The sequence below is a fragment of the Taudactylus pleione genome, unplaced genomic scaffold (genome assembly GCF_031769625.1).
Source record: "Taudactylus pleione unplaced genomic scaffold, aTauple2 ptg000587l, whole genome shotgun sequence".
NCBI lineage: Eukaryota > Metazoa > Chordata > Amphibia > Anura > Myobatrachidae > Taudactylus > Taudactylus pleione.
In genome coordinates, this window is record NW_028284989.1 from 5,718,032 (window position 1) to 5,739,397 (window position 21,366).

The 21,366-nt window shown below is 43.6% G+C and overlaps 1 protein-coding gene across 1 annotated transcript; it reads left to right on the forward strand.

Moving 5' to 3' along the window:
- The first annotated feature begins 10,042 nt into the window (after positions 1-10,042).
- LOC148481298 (SLAM family member 9-like) lies at positions 10,043-20,952 on the forward strand. Its single transcript, XM_088453753.1, has 6 exons — positions 10,043-10,088; positions 13,788-14,099; positions 14,962-15,216; positions 18,713-18,853; positions 20,208-20,242; positions 20,854-20,952. The coding sequence occupies exons 1-6, from the start codon at positions 10,043-10,045 to the stop codon at positions 20,950-20,952; spliced, it is 888 nt and encodes a 295-aa protein (XP_088309879.1).
- Positions 20,953-21,366: the final 414 nt, after the last annotated feature.

Here is a 21,366-nt window from a genome sequence, read left to right on the forward strand (position 1 = left end):
AACTCCAATAAACCAGGAAGTTGGGAGGTGACCGGGAATAACCATACGATGACCTTCTCACTAAGAGCTGATTATGAGCCTATAAATCTTGAACTTTTATGCACAATTAGGCTACATGTGAGACACTTCCGGTATCGGTACACACTAAGTGACATCAAAGAAATGGTTGGTAGGGAACCAGAAGGATATTGTGCCAAGGTATTACAACCAGAAACCTGTGAGAGTCAAATGGGAGAACCTGAAATGGGATCACTTGCGAGGGAAATGTGTGTGACGATAATGATGTTTACTATTCATTATGTTCTCCCCCATGATGTATATTTTATATGTGGTAGAAGAGCGTATAAGTGGCTCTCTCCGAGTTCCGAAGGTTTGTTATATCTGGGAAGAGTACTCCCAGAGGTTATGACCCTTACACATCGTGAAATGCTTGGTATTCATAAAAACACACCATCACCATATCTTCACACACAGTATGAACATAGAGACAAAAGAAATATGATACCTGGTGATGTACATAAAGCCACACAATTGATTAGTGAAACAACTGACTTTCAAGTTTTAGTCGCATTGGATCCCACCAGGATCGCTCGGGGTACAATAAATTTCAGATATATTCTGGGTGCGTTGTGTCACTATTTGAAAAATGAGGGAGTGCCAATGCTCTTTCTGGCACAGGGCACCAAAAAGTTACGGCTCTGCTTCCAGAGGGAGGAGAGAGCTCAACCCCCATCTACTCCCTGGCACTTATGTCTGTGTAGGAGATTACATGTTTAGATCCTCCTCCCAAAGCTGACTCCAGAAAACCTGCTATGGGTTTAGCTGACCCCTCTATGTGAAAATCGACTCCAGAAGGTAGGCAGCCTTGCCCTGGCAAAAGAGTCTCCCTGTTGCCATTCCTGAACCCTTTGGGTTCAGTATGTTGTTTAGTTTAACCCTGTAACCCCCTACTAGGTCACCAGGGATAGATGACCGCCCAACCAACCTAGCACCTCAGCACTCTGGTTCAAACGGATGGGAGACGGAGCAGTAGCACCAGCCCTGCTACAGGTGCTGCAGGGCCGAACACACTGAGTAACATTGCCTATTTCTACACCCGATGCTTAGCATCAGGGAGTAATCCTATGGTGCTCATAACACCACTGACACTGCAGCCATACACAAAACCAGGCCACATTTTTTAAGTTCAATAAACTTTTAAAATCAAATTTTTACACTCCCAGCGCGGTGAACCAGCATTTAACCATTTGCCTCTGGAGAGCTGGACATTAACCTTTGCAGTGCCACTGCAGCTATCTTTACACTCCTTGAGGGATAAAGTGAGGCCCGGCCACAGCAACACTTTATGTAGATTAGTACTTCTGCGACAGAGCTCTTTGCACAGTACAGTTACCATTATGTGTCTTAAATTCCCCATAATCCATCTACCTCCTCCAAGTGCACTGTTAATCCTTTTGAGGTTGCTCTGATACTACAACAATGTGTGGGTGTGACCTAACGACAAGGAATATGTAGGTCATCACTGGGGAAGGCTATGAAGTCACTGTGCGGCATGGACAGGCAGCGCCTGTACCAGCCCCGCCCCCTAAACCTGTGATGTCATAGCATCACACCTAGGGGACGGGGCTGATGTGTCTCTAATAGACCACTGCCCGGAGCAACATAGGAATGCTCCAGGCAGCTCTGCAGGCTGCCTGCCCAGACTGTACCTTAGACACTCAGGGCAACTCTGCAGTAGCTCTGCAGGGTACCATTCCAGGGGCCCTGCATGTGGCAACAGTGATGCCCTCAGGGCCCTATGCCCTGTGCGACGGCAGCACTCACACAGCCCTTGTTACAGCCCTGTGGACAGGGACAGAATGGACATATACAGTATCTACATACAAGAGAAAGCACCCTGCCGAATAACACAAATCTCTCCCTTGTACGCATATACAAGTAGACAGCACTTATTCCAAAGGCAAAATAAAACTGAATTTGTCTATTTTTAAAAAATGTTCCGTATTTAACCCAGCAGCAAAATTGCAGAAAAACTGTTACATTTGGCCCTAAGTCTTAGTACATAAGGGATTGCTGATCTAGCTACAGAAGGCCTGGCCAACCTGTGGCTCTCCAGCTGTTGCAAAAATACAAATCCCAGCATGCTTTACAGGCTGATCGGTGGGAACAGCTTGAGAGCCACAGGTTGGCCAGGCCTGAGCTACAGAATAAGAGAAAGACTGTGGGGTATAATTATGAAGCTGCGACTTTCTTCTTGGCGGAATTGAGCTTGAAATTTAAAGCAGCACAAATATTTATTGCACAGCCAAAGGTGTTTTGCACTTAATGTCACCAGCAGAGGTATAGGTCACCTCACTATAGGACACGCTATAAAACACCTAACTAAAGGACACCTCACTACAGGATACCTCACTACAGGACACCTCACTATAGGACATGCTATAGGCCACCTCACTATAGGACACGCTATAAAACACCTTACTACAGGATACCTCACTACAGGACACCTCACTATAGGACATGCTATAGGCCACCTCACTATAGGACACGCTAAAGGACACCTTGCTATAGGACACACTATAGGACACCTCACTACAGTGGCAAACGCAGGATTTCTAGACGGGGGTTTCCAAATGCTTGATTTTAGAGTGAGTGTGGCCTGTCCATGAAGAGGACATAATTAGCACTTATCCAGCTTTAATATGTTACATACAAAGTGTAGTATGTGTCATAATTCCAGCATATACAGGACCAGCAATCACTGTAAGCCATTAGATGCGGCAGTAGGTCCATCCTGTCTGAGCAGAAAGTTTTTCTTCAGATGTGGGCACAATTCCAGAACATTAGAGCAAGTCCGAGAGTCTGGGGGAGCAGCAGAAGAACCTGGCACTGCCCTGGACATATATGTACATATTGGTCTCCTTATGTACTGGATAGTGTATTATTATACAGTATCAATAATTAACCCTATTGATGGTCTATAGCAGTGCACCCTAACAGTGCATGTTTTCCACATCTCCTAGTTGGTGCACAGATGTAATTATTACTGGCTGCCACATTTTAAAAGATCTACAGGTGGTGCTAATCATTTCATTTGTGATACTGAGAAGAACATGCAGCACTAGTAACGTTCTATTATATTAATATTTCTATTGTGGTCATGGTGTGTGCTAGGGAGGGGGGTTTCCAGGCAGACAGAAACCCCCCCCTGCGTTTGCCTATGCACTATAGGACACGCTAGAGGACACCTTACTATAGGACATGCTATAGGCCACCTCACTATAGGACACGCTAGAGGACACCTCGCTATAGGACATGTTATAGGACACCTCACTATAGGACACCTCACTATAGGACACCTCACTATAGGACACCTCACTATAGGACACCTCACTATAGGACACCTCACTATAGGACACCTCACTATAGGACATGTTATAGGACACCTCACTATAGGACATGTTATAGGACACCTCACTATAGGACATGTTATAGGACACCTCACTATAGGACATGTTATAGGACACCTCACTATAGGACACCTCACTTGCTGTGTTTGGTGCAATTAGGTAAAAATTTTGGTTCAAAATGTATATTACAGTCCTAAAAGTGAAGAAGGGAATGGTGATATTACACTGCCCAGTTATTATTTAATGACAATCACTTTACACTGGGCCTTATTCAGAGATGGAGGCAATGGTAATGTTTACAACAATTGGGGTTTATGTGTAGCCCCCCCCAGTCCTTAGTATTGAAGGGCTTAATAAGTGGAAGCATAAAGCGATGTATGGCAGTTCCCTTACTTTATTTCACAACTTCTTTTATCCACAGTTTTGGCATAACCGCTTTAGGGCTAAGAGCCAGCGGGACTCCTCCTGTCCCCTCAACTTAACACTGAAAAGTTCTAATACAGTAAGTAAAATATATAGTTAACCATCCCCCATCAATATTTCCTGTGGCTGAAGGACAGGCGTCGAGCTCCCGATGCCTGTCATTAGACTTACGCCGGGAGCCCGACGCTCGGCATACCGAATTGAATGTAAGCCGGACGCGGACAGCCGCGAGGGAGAGGGTTAGGTTTTAGGGCTCCCAGGGGGACATCGTGTTAGGCACCCCCCTGGGAGGGTTAGATTTAGGCTAGGGGAAGGGGGGGTTAGGGTTAGGCACCCCCGGGGGGAGGTTAGGGTTAGGCAGCCCCCTGGGAGACTTAGGTTTAGGCTTCGGGGGCAAGGGGGTTAGTGTTAGGCACTAGGGAGTGAGGTTAGGGTTAGGCACCCCTAAAGGAGGGTAAGGGTTAGGGGGGGAGAATAGGGTTAGTTATATTTACCTTTTAAGCTGTCGGGATCTTCACCCCTGCTGGGCTTCCGCTGTCACTGCCTTTGTTACATACTGATTCTGATTGCGGAGCTAACTACTAGGGTCAGGGGGAGACTTAGGTTTAGGGGGAGGATTAGGGTTAGGTACTAGGTGAGGGGAAGGTTAGGGTTAGCCTGTGGGACAGAAGGGTTAAGGTTAGGCTGTGGGAGGGGAAGGTTAGGCAGTGGGATGGGAGGTTTAGGCACTATAGGGGGAGGGTTAGGTACTAGGGGGAGGGCTAGGGTTAGGCACTAGGGGGAGGGTTAGGCACTAGGGGGAGGGTTAAGGTTAGGCACTAGGGGGGAGGGTTAGGCACTAGGGGGGAGGGTTAGGATTAGGCTGTGGGATGGGAGCGTTAGGCACTAGGGGGAGGGTTAGGCTGTGGAATGGGAGGGTTAGGCACTAGAGGGAAGGTTAGGATAAGGCAATAGGGGGGATGGTTATGGTTAGGACGTGGTAGGGGAGGATTAGGTTGTGGGAGGGGAAGGTTAGGCACCAGGGGGGGTTAGGGTTAGGCATTAGGGGGGTTGTTAGGGATAGGCACTATAGGGGAGGGTTAGGCACTAGGGGAAAAAATAGGGCGCGGAATACGAGGGTTAGAGTTAGGCTGTAGGAGGGGTGGGTTAGGCAAGCTGTGCTGCTGTAATAGGAAATAAACATTTTCTTATGTACAGAAGCGGAGCACAGTGGATCCTGTAGGCCTATTTTGATGAAGCCCCACCCGCCCCATTGTTAATCTGGCCTAGGGATGGCCATCGGTGGGGTGGCCATCAATGGGTACCATCAGTAATTACCATCAATGGCACACTAACTATCTATGGTGAACAATCAATGGTGTGCACCCCCTCGATGGTTACTTGTGCTGTTGTGGGAACGCCGAGCAGCTCAAAATTGGGGACGGGGCTAAGCTCCATCCCACCACTGGAAAAAAAAAAAAAAATCAGCTCCTGCTTATCCATCGATGGTAGAGACCCACTGGTTCTCTGCCAGTGATGGCAAAAGTAGTTGACATCAGTCTGCAGCCATCGATGTTTTAGAAACATCGATGGCCATCTCTAATCCGGCCCTGAGTGAGCAGGAGCAATTCTTAAGCACAAGCTAAAAACGTTTTTAGATTTTTATTTTTGTGCCAAGTTCCCAAACGCGGTCCTCAAGGCCCCCAACAGTTCAGGTTTTAGAGATATCCATGTTTGAGCACAGGTGGTTAAATCAAATTGACTGAGGTACTAATTAAGTCACCTGTGGTCAAGCATGGATATCCTTAAAACCTTGATTGTTAGGGTGCCTTGAGGACTGAGTTTCGGAACCTCTGGTGTACACCCAGAGAGATTTGGGGGTCTATTTACTAAGCAGTGTTAGGAGACTGAGTGAAAAGTGATAAGAAAGTGATAAGATACCAGCCAGTCTCCTAACACTGCTTAGTAAATAGACCAATATGTCATACTTGCCTACCCTTCCCAATTCGGCCGGGAGCTTTTCCTGAAAATCTGGTGCCGATCCCGGACCCTGAAAAGGCAGGCAAGTCTACCAGTAGCCAAACACCCCTCCACCCCTCCACCCCCCCCCATCCCCCCGTGGTAACTAGAGAAACCCCTGCAGCAGGGGGGAGGAGGGCAGTGACGCGATTCACTGCTTTACAATGCTGGTAATTCCTCTGCATTGCGTAGCGGGGGCAGGGCCAAAATGACGTGATCACGTGGCCACACCCCGCCTTGCCCACAAATTCCGGGTGGGCTGTCCTGTCACGCCCCTCTATGCCAGCCACACCCCCCTGCTATGCTGATCTGGTTGCTCCCTCCCGGAAGGGGCAGGCAGAATGTCGGCAACCCTGGTCTATGTGCACCATAGTCACATGGAATATACTGTAAGTAGTGGATTTTTATCGCCAGAGGATATCCTCCATCTGTCAGATGCCCATAGCAATTATTGTGTTCCAAGCATAACTAATTAAACCTATGTAATTGAAATAAACTGCATGCTCTCACGCTTTCCATTCCTCTGTCGGTGTACTATTACAGCAACACCGACTGGTTTCCTGGCAAGTTGTGAACAAGTAATGTGTGTACATAGGAAAGAATTATAAAGAACTCAAAAATGTTCGTAGGTTTCCTGCACCTTTCACCACATGTAATCACTATATAACGTTATGCCTATAAGTACTGTTTATTATTATTTTAAGAAATATTTTTGATCTGCTCACAGACATTTAATGTGCACCCACATGTGTGGGGCTCTGTGAAATGAACCTGTCGGAAACAATGAAAATGAGACCTCAAAGTTTATTCGACTTTGATGCCACTTTCTCAGATGTGATCTCTCCAAAATACAACTCAGTTTACCTTCATTTACTGTATGTGTTCAATACATCAGGAGAGCAAGAAGAAAAACTGACCTTTGGTACTCGCAGGGGGGGTTTCTGAGAACCCAGAAACAGACTCAAGAGCAGGCATCATGGTTTTCAGTAGCGCTACTCCGTTGGACATCGGAGAGGCTAGTATAAAAAAAAATATGGGTGCAGGGTGTGCGTTGCGGGGCCCCCCCGAGACCCAGGGGCCCATGTGCACCACACACCCTGCACCCATTATAAATACGCCTCTGATCTAAACCATGTGTACTACATTAAGAAGCGCTCTGTATTAAAACATGTTAGTTACATATATTGCAGTACATTTTTACCTAATACCTCTTTCATACATACCTAAATACCCAGGATTTTGCCGGTGCACGCGCACCAACCCGGATCTAAACTATGACTTTCTCAAGTGGGATGACCCAGGGCCATAATTAGGAGTGTGTGAGCAGTGCCGTCATCCAGAGTACAGGGTCCTGGGGGCAGCACCTTTGTTGCCCCATGGCCCCTGCATTTGGTTTGCAGGATGCCTGGAATGGCTATCTGCAGCCAGTATTGCTGTTGCAGAGCCGCCCAGCACATCCTAAGATCTCACAATGGACTGTACTTCCCAATGCTGGTGGCCCGCCCCCTCATTGTGGTCAGGGGGCACAATGCCGCCCTGCTCTGTAACTGGCTGACCATAGTAGAAGTGCACCAACAACTGCTCGCCAGCTAAAGCAGCAGAAGGAGGCAGAGATGTGCACTGGACATCCAACACGGAACATGACCAATCTGATGAACAGCGCATGGCAAAGTTACATTTTTTTCATTCAAGTTCATTAAAACATTGTGTGGATGCAGCATTGCATGGAAATCCTTACTGCAGTTGGATCCTTGTTTATTTTCAGCCTTGCACATGTTCCGTAGCAGAGTGCACGCATTTACGGGAGATGCTGAGTCATACGCAACTCGGACGCATCTCTGCTTGCGCTAAGTTTAGCGAGGACATGTCTAGGGCGTGTTGCCCTAAATGCACATGCAGAGATCGATCTAATATCAAAAGGGCGTGCCAATAATGATAATGGGTATTTAAAAAAGTGCACGGATAGGGGAGGGCCAGTCGCATACAGTAGATGGGTATAAATCAGCATAAAGGCCGATATACAATGCAAGGATGTGCGCCAGACCATTTTTGTTGGATTTGGCTTTGGCTCAGATTTGTCGTCCAGCTTTGAATTTGAATTTGCCAAACCGCCGCTAAAATCTAAAAATCACGTAATTTTTTTTTATCCTAGAGTATTAGTAACCTCAATAAACATTAAATTTCAGTTACTTACAGTCAATTTAGACCACCTCACAGCTCACAGTATTGAATTCACCATTATTAACCAAAGGCTGCAGTGAGCTGGCTGGTTACTAAGCGACAGAGCAGCGGCACAGACACCGCAGTTTAAAGCACATCTACGAAACATTGCCACACAGCAGTGGCAGAAATGAAGAGTCACAGTGCTAGTATACACAGAGGGCTAATGGTTCGATTCAGACATGCTCACTAGATGCGTACGCACACAGCCGTCAGCTGCCAAAGTATGCAAATCCTGCGATCGCAAGGCATTAGCACACCCGCTATGTCTTGGTGAGTGATCGTGGTGTGTATTTAGACGCCCACCAGCCAGTCATAAGATGCCCACTTTCCCACGTCATCTCCAGGAAGTGTGTGTAACCAGCAGCCACCTGGTTATTTACATAATCTCCAACTCCACCAGGTGTTAAGTCCTGATGGCATCCAAGTATCAATAAGAGTATTCATCTCTATGGGAAAGTGTCAGCTGTTATAGGTGAAGGCCTCTGTAGTGGTTCTTGGAGTTTATGTGATTTCCTATGTGAGCCATAACAGCCACATATTAACATTTTGAATTAAATAACACATTTCTACATATATTGCTCTGATTACTCATTATTACATCATAAAACCAGGTTCAGTGATTTCCTCCTTTGTGACCATTCTAACATACCCAGCATCAAAATCTAGCATGACCCCAAAAGTCACTTTTTGTCAGACAAAAAGCGTGTGACGCCACGACTGACCATTAGTGGAACTGCAAGTTCACATGTGTAACTACAAGCTTTTATGACCTGCAGAAGTTCTCACATGATGGACTGTACATGCAACTGCCCCGCAAGGCAGTGAAATGTGCATACTCCATTTTAGATCAAACTGTAATTCTCATTAGATACTTGATGTCACAATTTACTTCTAAATACAACTCTTCACACTTCACGGTCTTGTTGATAGAGCATTAGGTAAGTGGTGTCCCTATGAGACACGTTCCCGAATAGGACCACCAAACTTTCTCTCTCATTATGGGCTCTATTTATTAACATTATTTTTACTAAAATAAAGTGAAAAAGGGTGTTTTCACACCCTTTTCACATTATTTTAGTATCACCTATAGTTATTACAGGGCAATTGGAGTAGAATTCGCTAAATTCTACTCCAACCCCTAAGTATCACTTATTTTTAGTAAGCAGATCGCATTTCCCATAATTGTAATGGGAAATGTGATCTGACCAAAGTTACTAAAAATAAATTGTAAAAAAATACCGGGGACAGCCCTGTGTTAATAACGCCACCTGGAGGTGGCGTTATCCAGGGTCTCCCCCGGTTACCGGACTCCTGGCCAGCTCTAACGGGGAGAGCAGAGCCCGGAGCCAGTCCCAGTGATCAGCTGTGTGGTCTAAACAGACCGCAAGCTGATCACTATTGAAAAAAAAAATAATTACTTACCTGACTCCAGGGACCGGTGGTCGGGGCAGCGGTGATGTTCTCCCACCGGTCAGCTGGGTCCCAGTGCAGTATGGGATATCAGCTGACCGGAGGCAGGGAAGACATCACCGGAGCACCGATGACTGCAGGTAAGTGCTATTAAGGGAGGGGGGGTCCGCGATCATGGGGGCGGGGCTTAACAGGGGCGGGGCTTAGCGCCGGGGGGGGGTAGCAGCAGGGGTCGGTCGGTGCATGCGTCGGCACTTTGTCACAGTATTTTTTGCGAAAATACCATGACTAGTGTGCGGAGGGGATTCGCAGGGACAGAGTTTTATCGCAAGCTCTGTCCCTGCAAGGAATTTGTAGTAAATCCCTGTGATATTGCATGAATTCGCAATGCAAATTCAGTCGATAATATCACACTACAATCTGCATTACCAATCCGGATTGTAGTAAATAGAGCCCTATATCTTTCAGATGTTCAGTTACAGCAAATAAAGAATGAAAGTGAAAGGATGTGATCACATCTGAACTTGTTAATGATACATGTGGTTGGTAGAGCACAATGTAGATATCCGAAGGAGAGAATGGTAACGCTCCTCAGCTGTAGCCTAATTATCTACCTCCAAAATGGTAACGAGTTTTGATTTATTTTGTGTAACGTTTCACTTCAATTTCCAGCTCCCTCTGCTTTTTGTAGTTTGCGTCAGTCATTTCAGTTAATGGGGCATATGTATCAAAGCTTGATGTGAGATAAAATTGTGAGATATAGATCACCAACCAATCAGCTTCTAACTTACATTTTGCAGGCTGTGCTTATGAAATGATAGTTTGGAGCCGATTGGTTGGTGATATATATCTCACAATGTTATCTCACATCAAGCTGATACATATGCCCCCAATGACTTTATTGCTGTGTTACTTGAATAAGTGCTCCATCCGCTATAGTTTTTCTGCACTTACTTCAACACCCCTTAAAGGAATCTCAGTCGTATTTATTATATCAATAAATTAGGCACTTGCCTTGGCAGCATGGTATATAATATATGTTCATGTTTTATGGTTTGCTTGTTTATTGGAATTGTTTCTGGTCAGCAACCTGTCTTAGCAAGTAAAATGTATGTATGAATGGGTGATTAGTAACATTGTAGCACAAACTGTACATGCAGTCCTGGTTTTATGGACCAGCTTATAGGAGGCTATTAACAACTTAAAGGGGATATCTCTTCTGGAGGAGATGCATATAAATGGTTCTCCAAACTTGTGACCAGAACCACTGACTTCCTGTCATGGATACATCCGTAGAAACACAGCGCACTCTTTCGGTTCTATCCAAGTCCTGATCTGCAACAACCATCGATCTATATTTGGCACAAAAGAAAACTAAAGCAGCATACACACTTGGCGATATTAATGAGCGATTGAACGATTACGACATTATCATTCAAACGCTCATTAATCGTGCACTATAATGTCGTAAATGACCGGCGATACACGATCCCACTGGTCGTTTCCGACATCCATCATCGCCTGAATATGCAGGTCAATCTGCCTATAATGACAGATTGCCCGTGTTCAGGGATGAGGGAGGGTGCCTACAATGAGCGACTAATCGTTCAGTGTAGGCACTACAGGTGATTAGGAAAGACCGTACGACTATGACATCGTAATCGTACAGACATTCCTGATCGCCAAGTGTGTGCGCTGCTTAACAAGATGGATTGATGGACCTGCGGCTCTGTTTGCAGTCATGGCAGAAAGCAGCCATTTCTAGTTGCCTTGCTGAGCAAGGGGGCATGTCAGGAGCAATTAGCATATTTCTACCCAGAATTCCTACTGTGTGGCTTATACGTTTAAGGGCCGTATTCAATTTGAGGCGTTAAGTCCGGATCTGCGGTCATTTACCGCCGATGACTTAATTATCGCCTGTTTTGGTTTTACCCCGTATTCAATTTCAAAGACTTATTGCCTAGGCGGAAAGTCAATGCAATGTAATAGGCGGTAAAGTATCGCCTATGAATGGCAGGCGGTAAAAAGTGGGGTTTTGGGGTGCAACATTTCGGGAACCCCCATGCAGCCTTCAGACAGTCCCCCAAAGGTAATCTGTGTCAAAAAAAAAAAAAAAAAAAACTTAAGGACACCCCAAAAATTGACTTTGAAAAAGGGGACGAAAAAAAAAATGTTGGGGTACTAAGTTAAAAACTAGCAAACTTGACTCTGGGGGGGTCCCCAAGTATGCCCCAGGTGTTTTTTTGATTGCAGGTGTTTGCGGCAGGTGGATTTTTCACGATTTTGTCAACTTCACTTTTTCAACTTTAAATATGCTGACCCCCATTTTCAATTTGCTGGGAGAACTTATTTTCTGGAAAAAATACTCCTGAATACTATTCTGCATCAGGTATAGAAAAAAGTTATTTAGCAGCTATTGAGCCCATTTAAAAACACCAAATACCTTCAGCAAGCCAAATTGGGGGGTACCATAGTGAACCCCCATGTCAGAGCATCATTTGGGGGGTGACAGGCTGATTTCCCCAAAAATTACAGTACTTTCCGCTTGTTACAGTATCGCCGGGTGCAGTTTACGCGTACTTTGAAATAGAATACGGGGTAAAGCGTGCACGCGAGCGATACTTTAACGCCTACAAAACAGGCAAAGTCGGCGTTAAGTCCAGGCTACATGGACTTAACGCGGCTTGGCTCAAATTGAATATGGGCCTTAGTCTGTGGTAGAACGCTGACCAGTGCCTCCTCCAGTGATGAGGCTGCAGGACAGTAAAAAAATTCAAATAGGTGAGACGCACCAACTGCCAGTGAGGCCCGGTCGGCGATGTTTGGCAGCATTTGGAGTGGCAGTTGGTGTGGCTCCCCCATTTAAATTTTGGACCGCGCTGCATCCACCTCTGAGGCCGCCACTGACTCTGACCAATCCTGTCTAGAAAAAGCTATAGTACTCCTTTTACAATTGGCTGTATATTTCCTAACAAGGTAAACTGTAGACACTCATTTATTCAGGTTGCTAATTTCACAAGGAACAGAGGCGCTGGTTGTCGTAAGACTGCAATGACAATATTTTCAAAAATAACTTGTTATTATCGGGATAATGGGATGTGTTCACAATGCATAATGTCATATCGAAGTTCTCATATCGAAGTTCTCATTGCATTAAATGAGTGGATAAGATAAGTTGCCTTATCTATTTTTTAAGCAAAATATATATACCGGGTGGCTATAATTAAACTTCCCCTATTCCTTCCCAATCTATAGCTCGATCGAACAACCAGAAAGTAACCAAATTTGTTAGGGAAACCAACTAGGACACGTGAATTAGGATTCCGTGCAAAAATAGAGGGAATTTGCCACCGTACTAAATATAAATTATATATATATATATATATATATATATATATATATGTGTGTATGTGCAGGTGGTTCGTTAACCCATATTCTTATAAGCAATGAATATTGCAATATACCGTTCTAAACATACCTTATGATTGTGCGCCCCTTCTCTCTGCAATATATGTGTTTGTAAATTATATATATATATATATATATATATATATTACATACACACACACACACACACACACATATATATATTACATACACACACACACACACACGTATATATATATTACATACACACACACATATATATATTACATACACACACACACGTATATATATATTACATACACACACACACACACGTATATATATATTACATACACACACACACACACACACACATATATATATTACATACACACACACACACACACGTATATATATATTACATACACACACACACACACACACACACACACACATATATATATTACATACACACACACACACACACACACACATATATATTACATACACACACACACACACGTATATATATATTACATACACACACACACACACATATATATATTACATACACACACACACACACGTATATATATATTACATACACACACACACACATATATATATATACACACACTATAACCTGAGACATTTTATATCTCTACAATGTGTTTTTTTGACATTGCAACAAAAAAAGCTTTGTGAATCAATTTCATAGAACTAATCTTTCATTAGCTGCAAACAGGACCACAGCAGATCTGCTGAACCAACCAAATACATTTTTTGCCCTCTTCATCCCACTCCTTCCTTCCAAACGTCTGCTTTGTATCGTAACCAGTGATTGCTAATGGACGGTGTCCATAGCGGTCCATCTATGTGGCTGCAGGACGTATTGTTACAGGTATTGTTATGTTTTCATTGCATTACACTAGTGAACTAATCCCTCTTTGGTTACAGTATTGTATGGTCAAGCCTGTAGGAATATACTTTATGTGGATGTGGCTGAGGGAGAGAGTGCTCTGCTACCAATAAACCAGACAGAAGTAGTGAGAGAGATCTCCTGGATATTGGATGAAAATCACATTGCCACAACCAAGCCCGATAAACCCATCAATGTTAAAAATCGCAAACTAAAAGGACTGTTGCACAGTATGGCTGACGGTTCCTTGAAAATTATCAGTGTGACCAGGAGGCGGCAGGGACGCTACACCGCAAATATAATGATGAAGGAAGAAGACTGCACCCAGCGCTATAACCTCAAAGTGTACCGTAAGTTATGCAAGAAAATAAATAAAATGTATACCGTGCCTCTGGCACACACATATATATATATATATATATATATACACACATATATAGCAAACACGTCACATTCATATTAGGTGAATATTAAAAAAATAAATACTAAAAATAACAAACAAAAATAAACAACAACAAGGGGTATATTTACTAAAGTGCGGGTTTTTAGCAGTGGAGATGTTGCCCATAGCAACCAATCACATTCTGATTATTAATCTAGCACCTTCTAGAAGATGATATCTAGAATCTGAATGGTTGCTACGGGCAACATCTGCACTTCTAAAAAAGAACGCACTTTAGTAAATATATCCCCAACAGGGGGTATTCAAATAGCTGCAGGGTTTACCCCGCGATTAATTGCCAGCCAAAAAATTCCAGACTTTTCAAAAATTTTCAAAATGGCCAATATAAAATGTACATACTTATTTTATATACTGATGTCCAGCATTTCCCATTTAGTATTACAGCCGCAACTGAAAACCAGGGCAGAGTGATGCAGTGGAGGAGGGTGCAAGTGAGAGGATCAAATCGGAAGCCAAGCTCATGGACATTGCAGCTTCTGATATGTCCCCCCATTTCTGCACCCTTGTAGATGCACCACATCAAATGATCATGGAGCTTTAAGCTTCACCTCTAGCTTGATATGTACTTTAGCTTAGTGTAGAACTAACTGTGATATAGAAATAAATATATAAAAAATATTTTTGTATATATATATATATATATATATACATACATACATATATATATATATACATACATATACACACACACACATGCACACACACACACTGTATATAGTATTATATTGCATTTTATTTATTTATTACAGAAAAATTATCAGATCAAGATATTGACATCACTGTTAATGTCACTATGAATGAGACCTGTAGCGTAGCTCTGTCCTGCACAGTAAATGGATCGGATGCGACAACCTTTTGGACTAACACAAGTGAGAAGGATGCAGTGGGAAGCCGCACGCTTAATCTATATGATATCCAGCCACATACCAGCTATAAGTGCATTGCAAAGAACCCTGTGAGCAGCATTTCGAAAACAATCACACCATGGTCCTCCTGCCAGGAAGGTAATTATATCATCCACATCACGCAGATGTATTGAGACAAGTTGCAGATTGCAGAGGTGGACGCACTGCTCGTGTCAGACATAGTGGAGATGTTTTTTTTGAACCTGTAAATTGCGTCTAGGTTACAGCGCGCATGCCTCCGACTGTGTCCGTACAGAGTTGCAGTTTTAATGTCAGGTGCACACAGGAAGAAGTGTAATGGGGGGCGCTTCTGGGCGGTGACAGAGAGGTTAGAGTACGCATGGAGATGGGTCCATCTTATGGGCGTGTTATGGGAGTGTTGGGGGCGTGTCGGTGAATCTGGTTGCGTACACAGACGCCCGTCTGCTCACATACGATGCCATACTCGGCCACAGAAACGGCCCCTGCCGTAGGTCTGGTGCAAGTTCTGACATCTAAGGACGCACCAGTCGGTATTACTGCGTGTACCAGCAACTGAGAGTGAGGGTCTTGGTCCTTACACATTCAGACGCACGGATGGACAAAAGGAAAGGATTTTGTAGCGGAATTGGCATAAGGTCGCAGAGGGGCACTGCCAAAAGACGCAGCTGTGGGTGAAACACAGTCTAAAAACAGTCATGAAAGTAAGTTTTTAACGTTACTCTAATTAAAGTTGGAGGAAACCCACAAACACAGGAAACATCCAAACTCTACAGAACATACAAATGTAACACCATAAATAAATGCATTAAAATAAGCCACTTTCACTTCTCAGAGACGAATGCCGTGACAATCTTCCACATGCCCAGTGACCGTTTAGTTTCTCCTTCCCTGTGCATGTGTTATGCTCATTATTGTTCCTCTGCTTGGATGTGAGAATGACAAGCCTTTATTCTCATCATGTATGAACTGAATACAGCCGAGTTCTTATTTCCCATGTGTCTTCACTTTCAAAGGATCTGAAGTTACAGATCAGTATCTGTCAGTGTGTTTGCTTCACTATGTTTGCAGAAAAGAAGTTACAGTTACTTACCAGAAAGGAAGTTACTCTGACTTTATAGAGCAGGTGTTGTCTGGTGGGATAAATTAGGGGACAACTTGCTTACTGTTAGTTTGCATACCTGTTAACAGTTCATGCAACAGACTCACTTTCTGATTATCAAAATGACCATGGTCTTTCTTGAATGTTTGTGGTTTGGGATAATCTACAGTATATATTGTTTTGGTGGGTTGGAGTATGTGACCTTTTTTATGTTGCCAGATATGCAAACGTCAACCACTTCTATTAATCTCTGCATATGATTGTTTTCTGACCTTCTAATACTGACCAGGCTTATTCCTGACCTTCATTGGGTTTTTTTGTGACCCTGGCCTGAACAGTTTCTTGCATATGGTTGCCTTAACTATGTCCTCTGAAATTACCGTCCCATCTCCCAGCTCCCATGCCCCTCCAAACTACTTGAGAGACTTGACTACACTCACCTCACATGCTTTCTTCACCCATACAACTCATTGCTCCCATGTTAGTCTGGCTTTCTTCCCAACACTCCACTGAGACAGAATTGACTAAGGTAGCGAATGATCTGATCACTGCTATGTCTAAAGGCCATTACTCAATTATTATTCTAGATCTCACTGCTGCATTTGACACTGTTAATCATTCACTTCTCATACAAAGTCTATGATTCCTAGGTCTTCAGGACACAGGGGCCTATTCATAATTAAAAAAAAAAAAAAAAAATCGATGGAGGTAATTAGGTTTAGAACTCACATTCATCATTCCATAAGTGTCTATTCCCAAAAGCTGTCAGAGGATCAGAATTTAAAAAAAAAATTTTTTTCAAACCTTACCCTGTTCTGCCGGGAGAACACAGAGCAGCAGCTAGAGCCAGAGGAGGGAGCGACGGAGGGAGCAGAGGAGGACCTGCTCACGTTGAAAGCTGGTAAGTATATCCCGCTGTATGCCACCTGAGAGTGGCGTATAGTAACACCATCAAATTTTGAAAATACATACATTTCGGAATTTGATGAATAGCCTAATTTCTATATCCCCATACTAATGAATGGGGAGTGTGGAAATGAGCGCAGACAGACTTAACCAGGAGATATAAGTGATATCTCCTGTGTTAAGTGTGTTAATTATTACTAAAAAAAAATGGAAATTAAGGAAAATGTCCTTAAAAATTTTTTTTTATTTTAGTGTTGATAAATAGGCCCCACAGTCCTATCCTGGTTCTCATCCTACTTATCTAATCGCTCTTTCAGTGTTGGTTTCTCTGAATCCAGCTCCTCTTCACTGCCTCTATCAGTTGAGGTACTGCAAGGCTTAGTCTTAGGTCCTCTGCTTTTCTCACTTTATAACACCTCTCTTGACAAACTTCTCAGTTCGCCTGGATTTCAGTATCATCTGCATACGGATGATACTCAATTCTACATATCCTCCCCTAGTTTGTCACCATCTGTATTGGTCCGCTTTACTGAATGTCTCTCTGCCATTTCATCCTGGATGTCGTCTCGCCACCTCAAGTGACAGGAAGTGAAACACCCTTTTTCACTGTATTTTAGTCAAAATAATGTTAATAAATAGAGCCCTATGTGACAAGATCGAGGTGTCTATATTCGTTGTAAAGAACTAAATTCAGAGACATCTTCTCTCTCACTCACTGGCTCCCTTTAAAACCATATACACACTTCCGTGATGTTCCCATAATCCCAGTACAAACCGTTACACTGATGGCGAGTTTTACTTCTATGAACACTGTGTACAAAAATACTACTTTCGTTTTGAGTATGATTGTGCTATTCTGGTCTATTACAGGAAGGGCTGGAGTTCCACTTTAATATAAGTTGTTTATTATAAGGTTGGTGTGTTTATTGTATATTTCTTTATCTGTATTCTTTCTTATAGATGCCCGGTGTGTTTCAGGCAGTGTTTGTGTATAGGTACTGTAGGGATGTCAGCTGAATTCCTACTTGGCACCCGTCCTTCTGCCAAACAGAAAGCCTTGATCAGCTGCAAGTTCATTCGGGTACAAAATGCTAGTCGCGGGTTAATTCTGGGAGGCTCCCTTACAAAAGCTGCCGCACCCTCCTATTAGACTCATCCAGGAGTCATGCCCGTTGGAATTCTAGGGTATTGTGGGTTAGAAGATAATCAGACCCTTTGGGATCAGTGACCAATCCAGGGAACCCAGGTTATCTAAGGCCAACCCACGGTGAGTCCTGAGAGCACGGGACTTTGGGTCTTCTCAGACCCCTCTAATTAGAGAGATCTAAAGGGCACTGCTCTGAGATACTGGCACTGGGGTTAGTCCAACCATCCTATGTTGTACCTAAAGGACCATGACTATCCCATTAGCTCCATCTTTAATATCAGACTGTCCAAATAACACAAGCAATGTATAGTGACAATGGAAACTGTAAAATACCCAGATAAAAGCATTTACACTCCATCATTAGTATTTGTGATATATGCTGCAAGTGTTTATAATAGATCTAAGTTATGTTTAGTGCAGACTATAACATTTTCCTTATCTTTATCTAAAAAATAATGTAGCTCATCTCTTACCGGAGACAAACGCCAGTCGCCATCAGCTGCATTCTGTGATTTGGGCGCCGTTGCTGTGTATCGTTATCATCGCTGGTGTAATATCTGTGGCCGTCATCAAGAGAAAAAAAAAGAAGAAGATGATATCGGGTAAGAATTCATATTTTGCACATTTTAATCTGGGGTCTAAATAACCCCCACATATCTGTCCTGGCCCCAACGTGATATCTCCTGCAGTGTTTATCTAACAGATTGTAATCTCGCTGAGTTGGGTAACATCACACAGGGCCTGGTTCAGGGGTGAATGCTAATGTTGGGGCGACTGCTACTTTTTATGCAGCACAACTGTGCCTTTATGCGAATGCCACAGCCGATGGGTTCACACAGACGCCCACCAGCTGCGGTGCTAATCCGCCCCTTTGCGTAAAAAGGCCCACAGTCTCTAGTTAGCAATACTAGGGGTTATAGTTACTAAAGTGCGGCTTTTTAGAAGTGGAGATGTTGCCCATAGCAACCAGATCCTAGCTATTATCTTCTAGAAGGTGCTAGATAAATGTTACGTAGAATCTGATTAGTTGCTATGGACGACTACGATTAATGTATATTAATGTATTATGGGAATGCAGCGGCGCTCAGTAAAAGTGTTACCAGATGGGGGGAGGGGCGGCTTTCTCCAAATTTGGAGGTTTTTAAAGGCCTTGGTCAAAATTTTGGAGATAAAAGATTTTGGTGCCCCCATATATTTTTTGCTCCCCCAAAGAAAAGTTAAGTGCTTAGGGCCTCTAAAGCTCTTAAATCTGACCCTGGGTCTCCTACTGAAAATTGCATGGGTCGATTACTATAGAGCGGGTGATAGGCAGGGCCGGCTCCAGGGTTAGCGGCACCCTGTGCTGCCCGGGTGATGGGGGCGTGACCTAATTACCATAGGTCACGCTCCCTAAATGACGCTATTTGGGGGCGTGCCCGCATGGCACGCCTCCCATGTAACGTCAGGCTGGGGGGAGCCCAGCACTTCGTCATTAGCTGGGCTTCCCCCAGCACTCTTCAAGCACTGAACGGATGGCGAGCGCATTTGCAGGTGTCCGGTAGCATGGCGCCAAGGCATATGTTCCTGTAGACATCTCTAGTGTGCATGCGCAAATCACTGGGGAAAATGGCTCGGTGATTTCAGTCTGCAGTAACAGCCGACGCGGGACTCCGGAGAGGCAAGTAATAATTATATGATAATGGCATACTTGCCGACATCCAGCTCCCTCCTTCCGGGAGGGAGCTGAATGTCTGTGCAGAGCGGGGGGCGTGGCCGGGTAATGATGCTGCATTGGAGGCGGGGCCACGCGATCGCGTCATCGTGGCCCCACCCCTTCACAATGACGAAAAACCGGTATTGTGAAGCAGGGGGCAGGGCCACGATGACGCGACTCAGTGCGGATTTCACTGTGCATATATTGTTTTTTCTTGAACGGTTGTTAAACACAAGCTTAACCATTTATGCATATTTTAACAGATCACTGTTTGGAAGCACCGACCATCTACGCAAAGGTAAATATATGAAGGGTCACTGAGGAACATTTATGAACATGGAGCACATTCGATTTACAGCACAGAAACCCTAGCTCCTTTTTCGGGATCCAGTCATTAGGTCGACAACAACAATAGTTATGATGCCATTGTTAAAATGTCACGCAGAAAAAAAAAGAAAATGTAGGTGCACACTCTAAGCACCAAGAATACAGATAATCCAACCAATTATGAGAAACTCTACAACTACATGGGGTTTAAAATAAAGGTACTTAGCAGATGATTGGCCAAACAATGCATGACTACCTACCTACCACGTCAAGCTCAACCCCATCAGGTGGGTCCTTAACATCCCTAATAGTGACACATTATATCCAGGACTTACCTATAGTAGTGCCCACTCTAATATCTATACTGCAATCCAAGGACCTATAGAAATTAAAATCACCTAATGGCAGATGGGAGGGTTGCAAGTACCCGGGAGAAGGCGTCTGTATTTTCAAGTACACCGTCATCTCAGCCTCTGAATACCTTTTTCCTTAAATGACAGCAAATAAGAATTTGGTACAAATATTGAGAGTCTGCAGGAAACTGGGTTTTATTCTGTGCAATAATTTATTTTTCTGTTACAGATTCTTAACCATGACAGATGTTCAGCTGCTGTCAGTTCTGCGCCAAGATGTCATGAAAAAGAGAGCACTGTATATGCCAAAATTTCAAGACATGTATGATAATATGCTTACAATATTAGAAATAAATACATATTTTTTAATGCCTGTTTATATATATTTTTTTATATATAATTTCATATATTATATAACAAACAGGTATAAACAACAACAAAATATAAAAAAGTAGTTTGTATTACATAACATGTATAAACAAATCGGCTCTTTGTCAGAACTTAATAATCGTTAAAAATATATGACAATTCCATTAATCCAGGCTCTTCCACCTTAATTTCTTCCCAGCTATACCTAGACACTAAGTACCGCTTAGTGGCAAATGCATGAATACTAAAGGGGGGTTTCCAAATGCTTGATTTTATGAGTGAGGCCAGTCCATGAAGAGGGCATAATTAGCACTTATCCAGCTTTGCGTCATACAAAGTGTATTGTGTGTCATAAGTCCAGCATATAAAGGAC

Excerpts from the sequence above, each read along its gene's own strand:
- LOC148481298 (XM_088453753.1), top strand. The coding sequence starts at position 10,043 with ATGGTAACGCTCCTCAGCTGTAGCCTAATTATCTACCTCCAAAATG. Across the intron at positions 14,100-14,961 it reads CTATAACCTCAAAGTGTACC|AAAAATTATCAGATCAAGAT; the intron begins GTAAGTTATGCA and ends TATTTATTACAG. Across the intron at positions 15,217-18,712 it reads ATGGTCCTCCTGCCAGGAAG|CTCATCTCTTACCGGAGACA; the intron begins GTAATTATATCA and ends AAAATAATGTAG.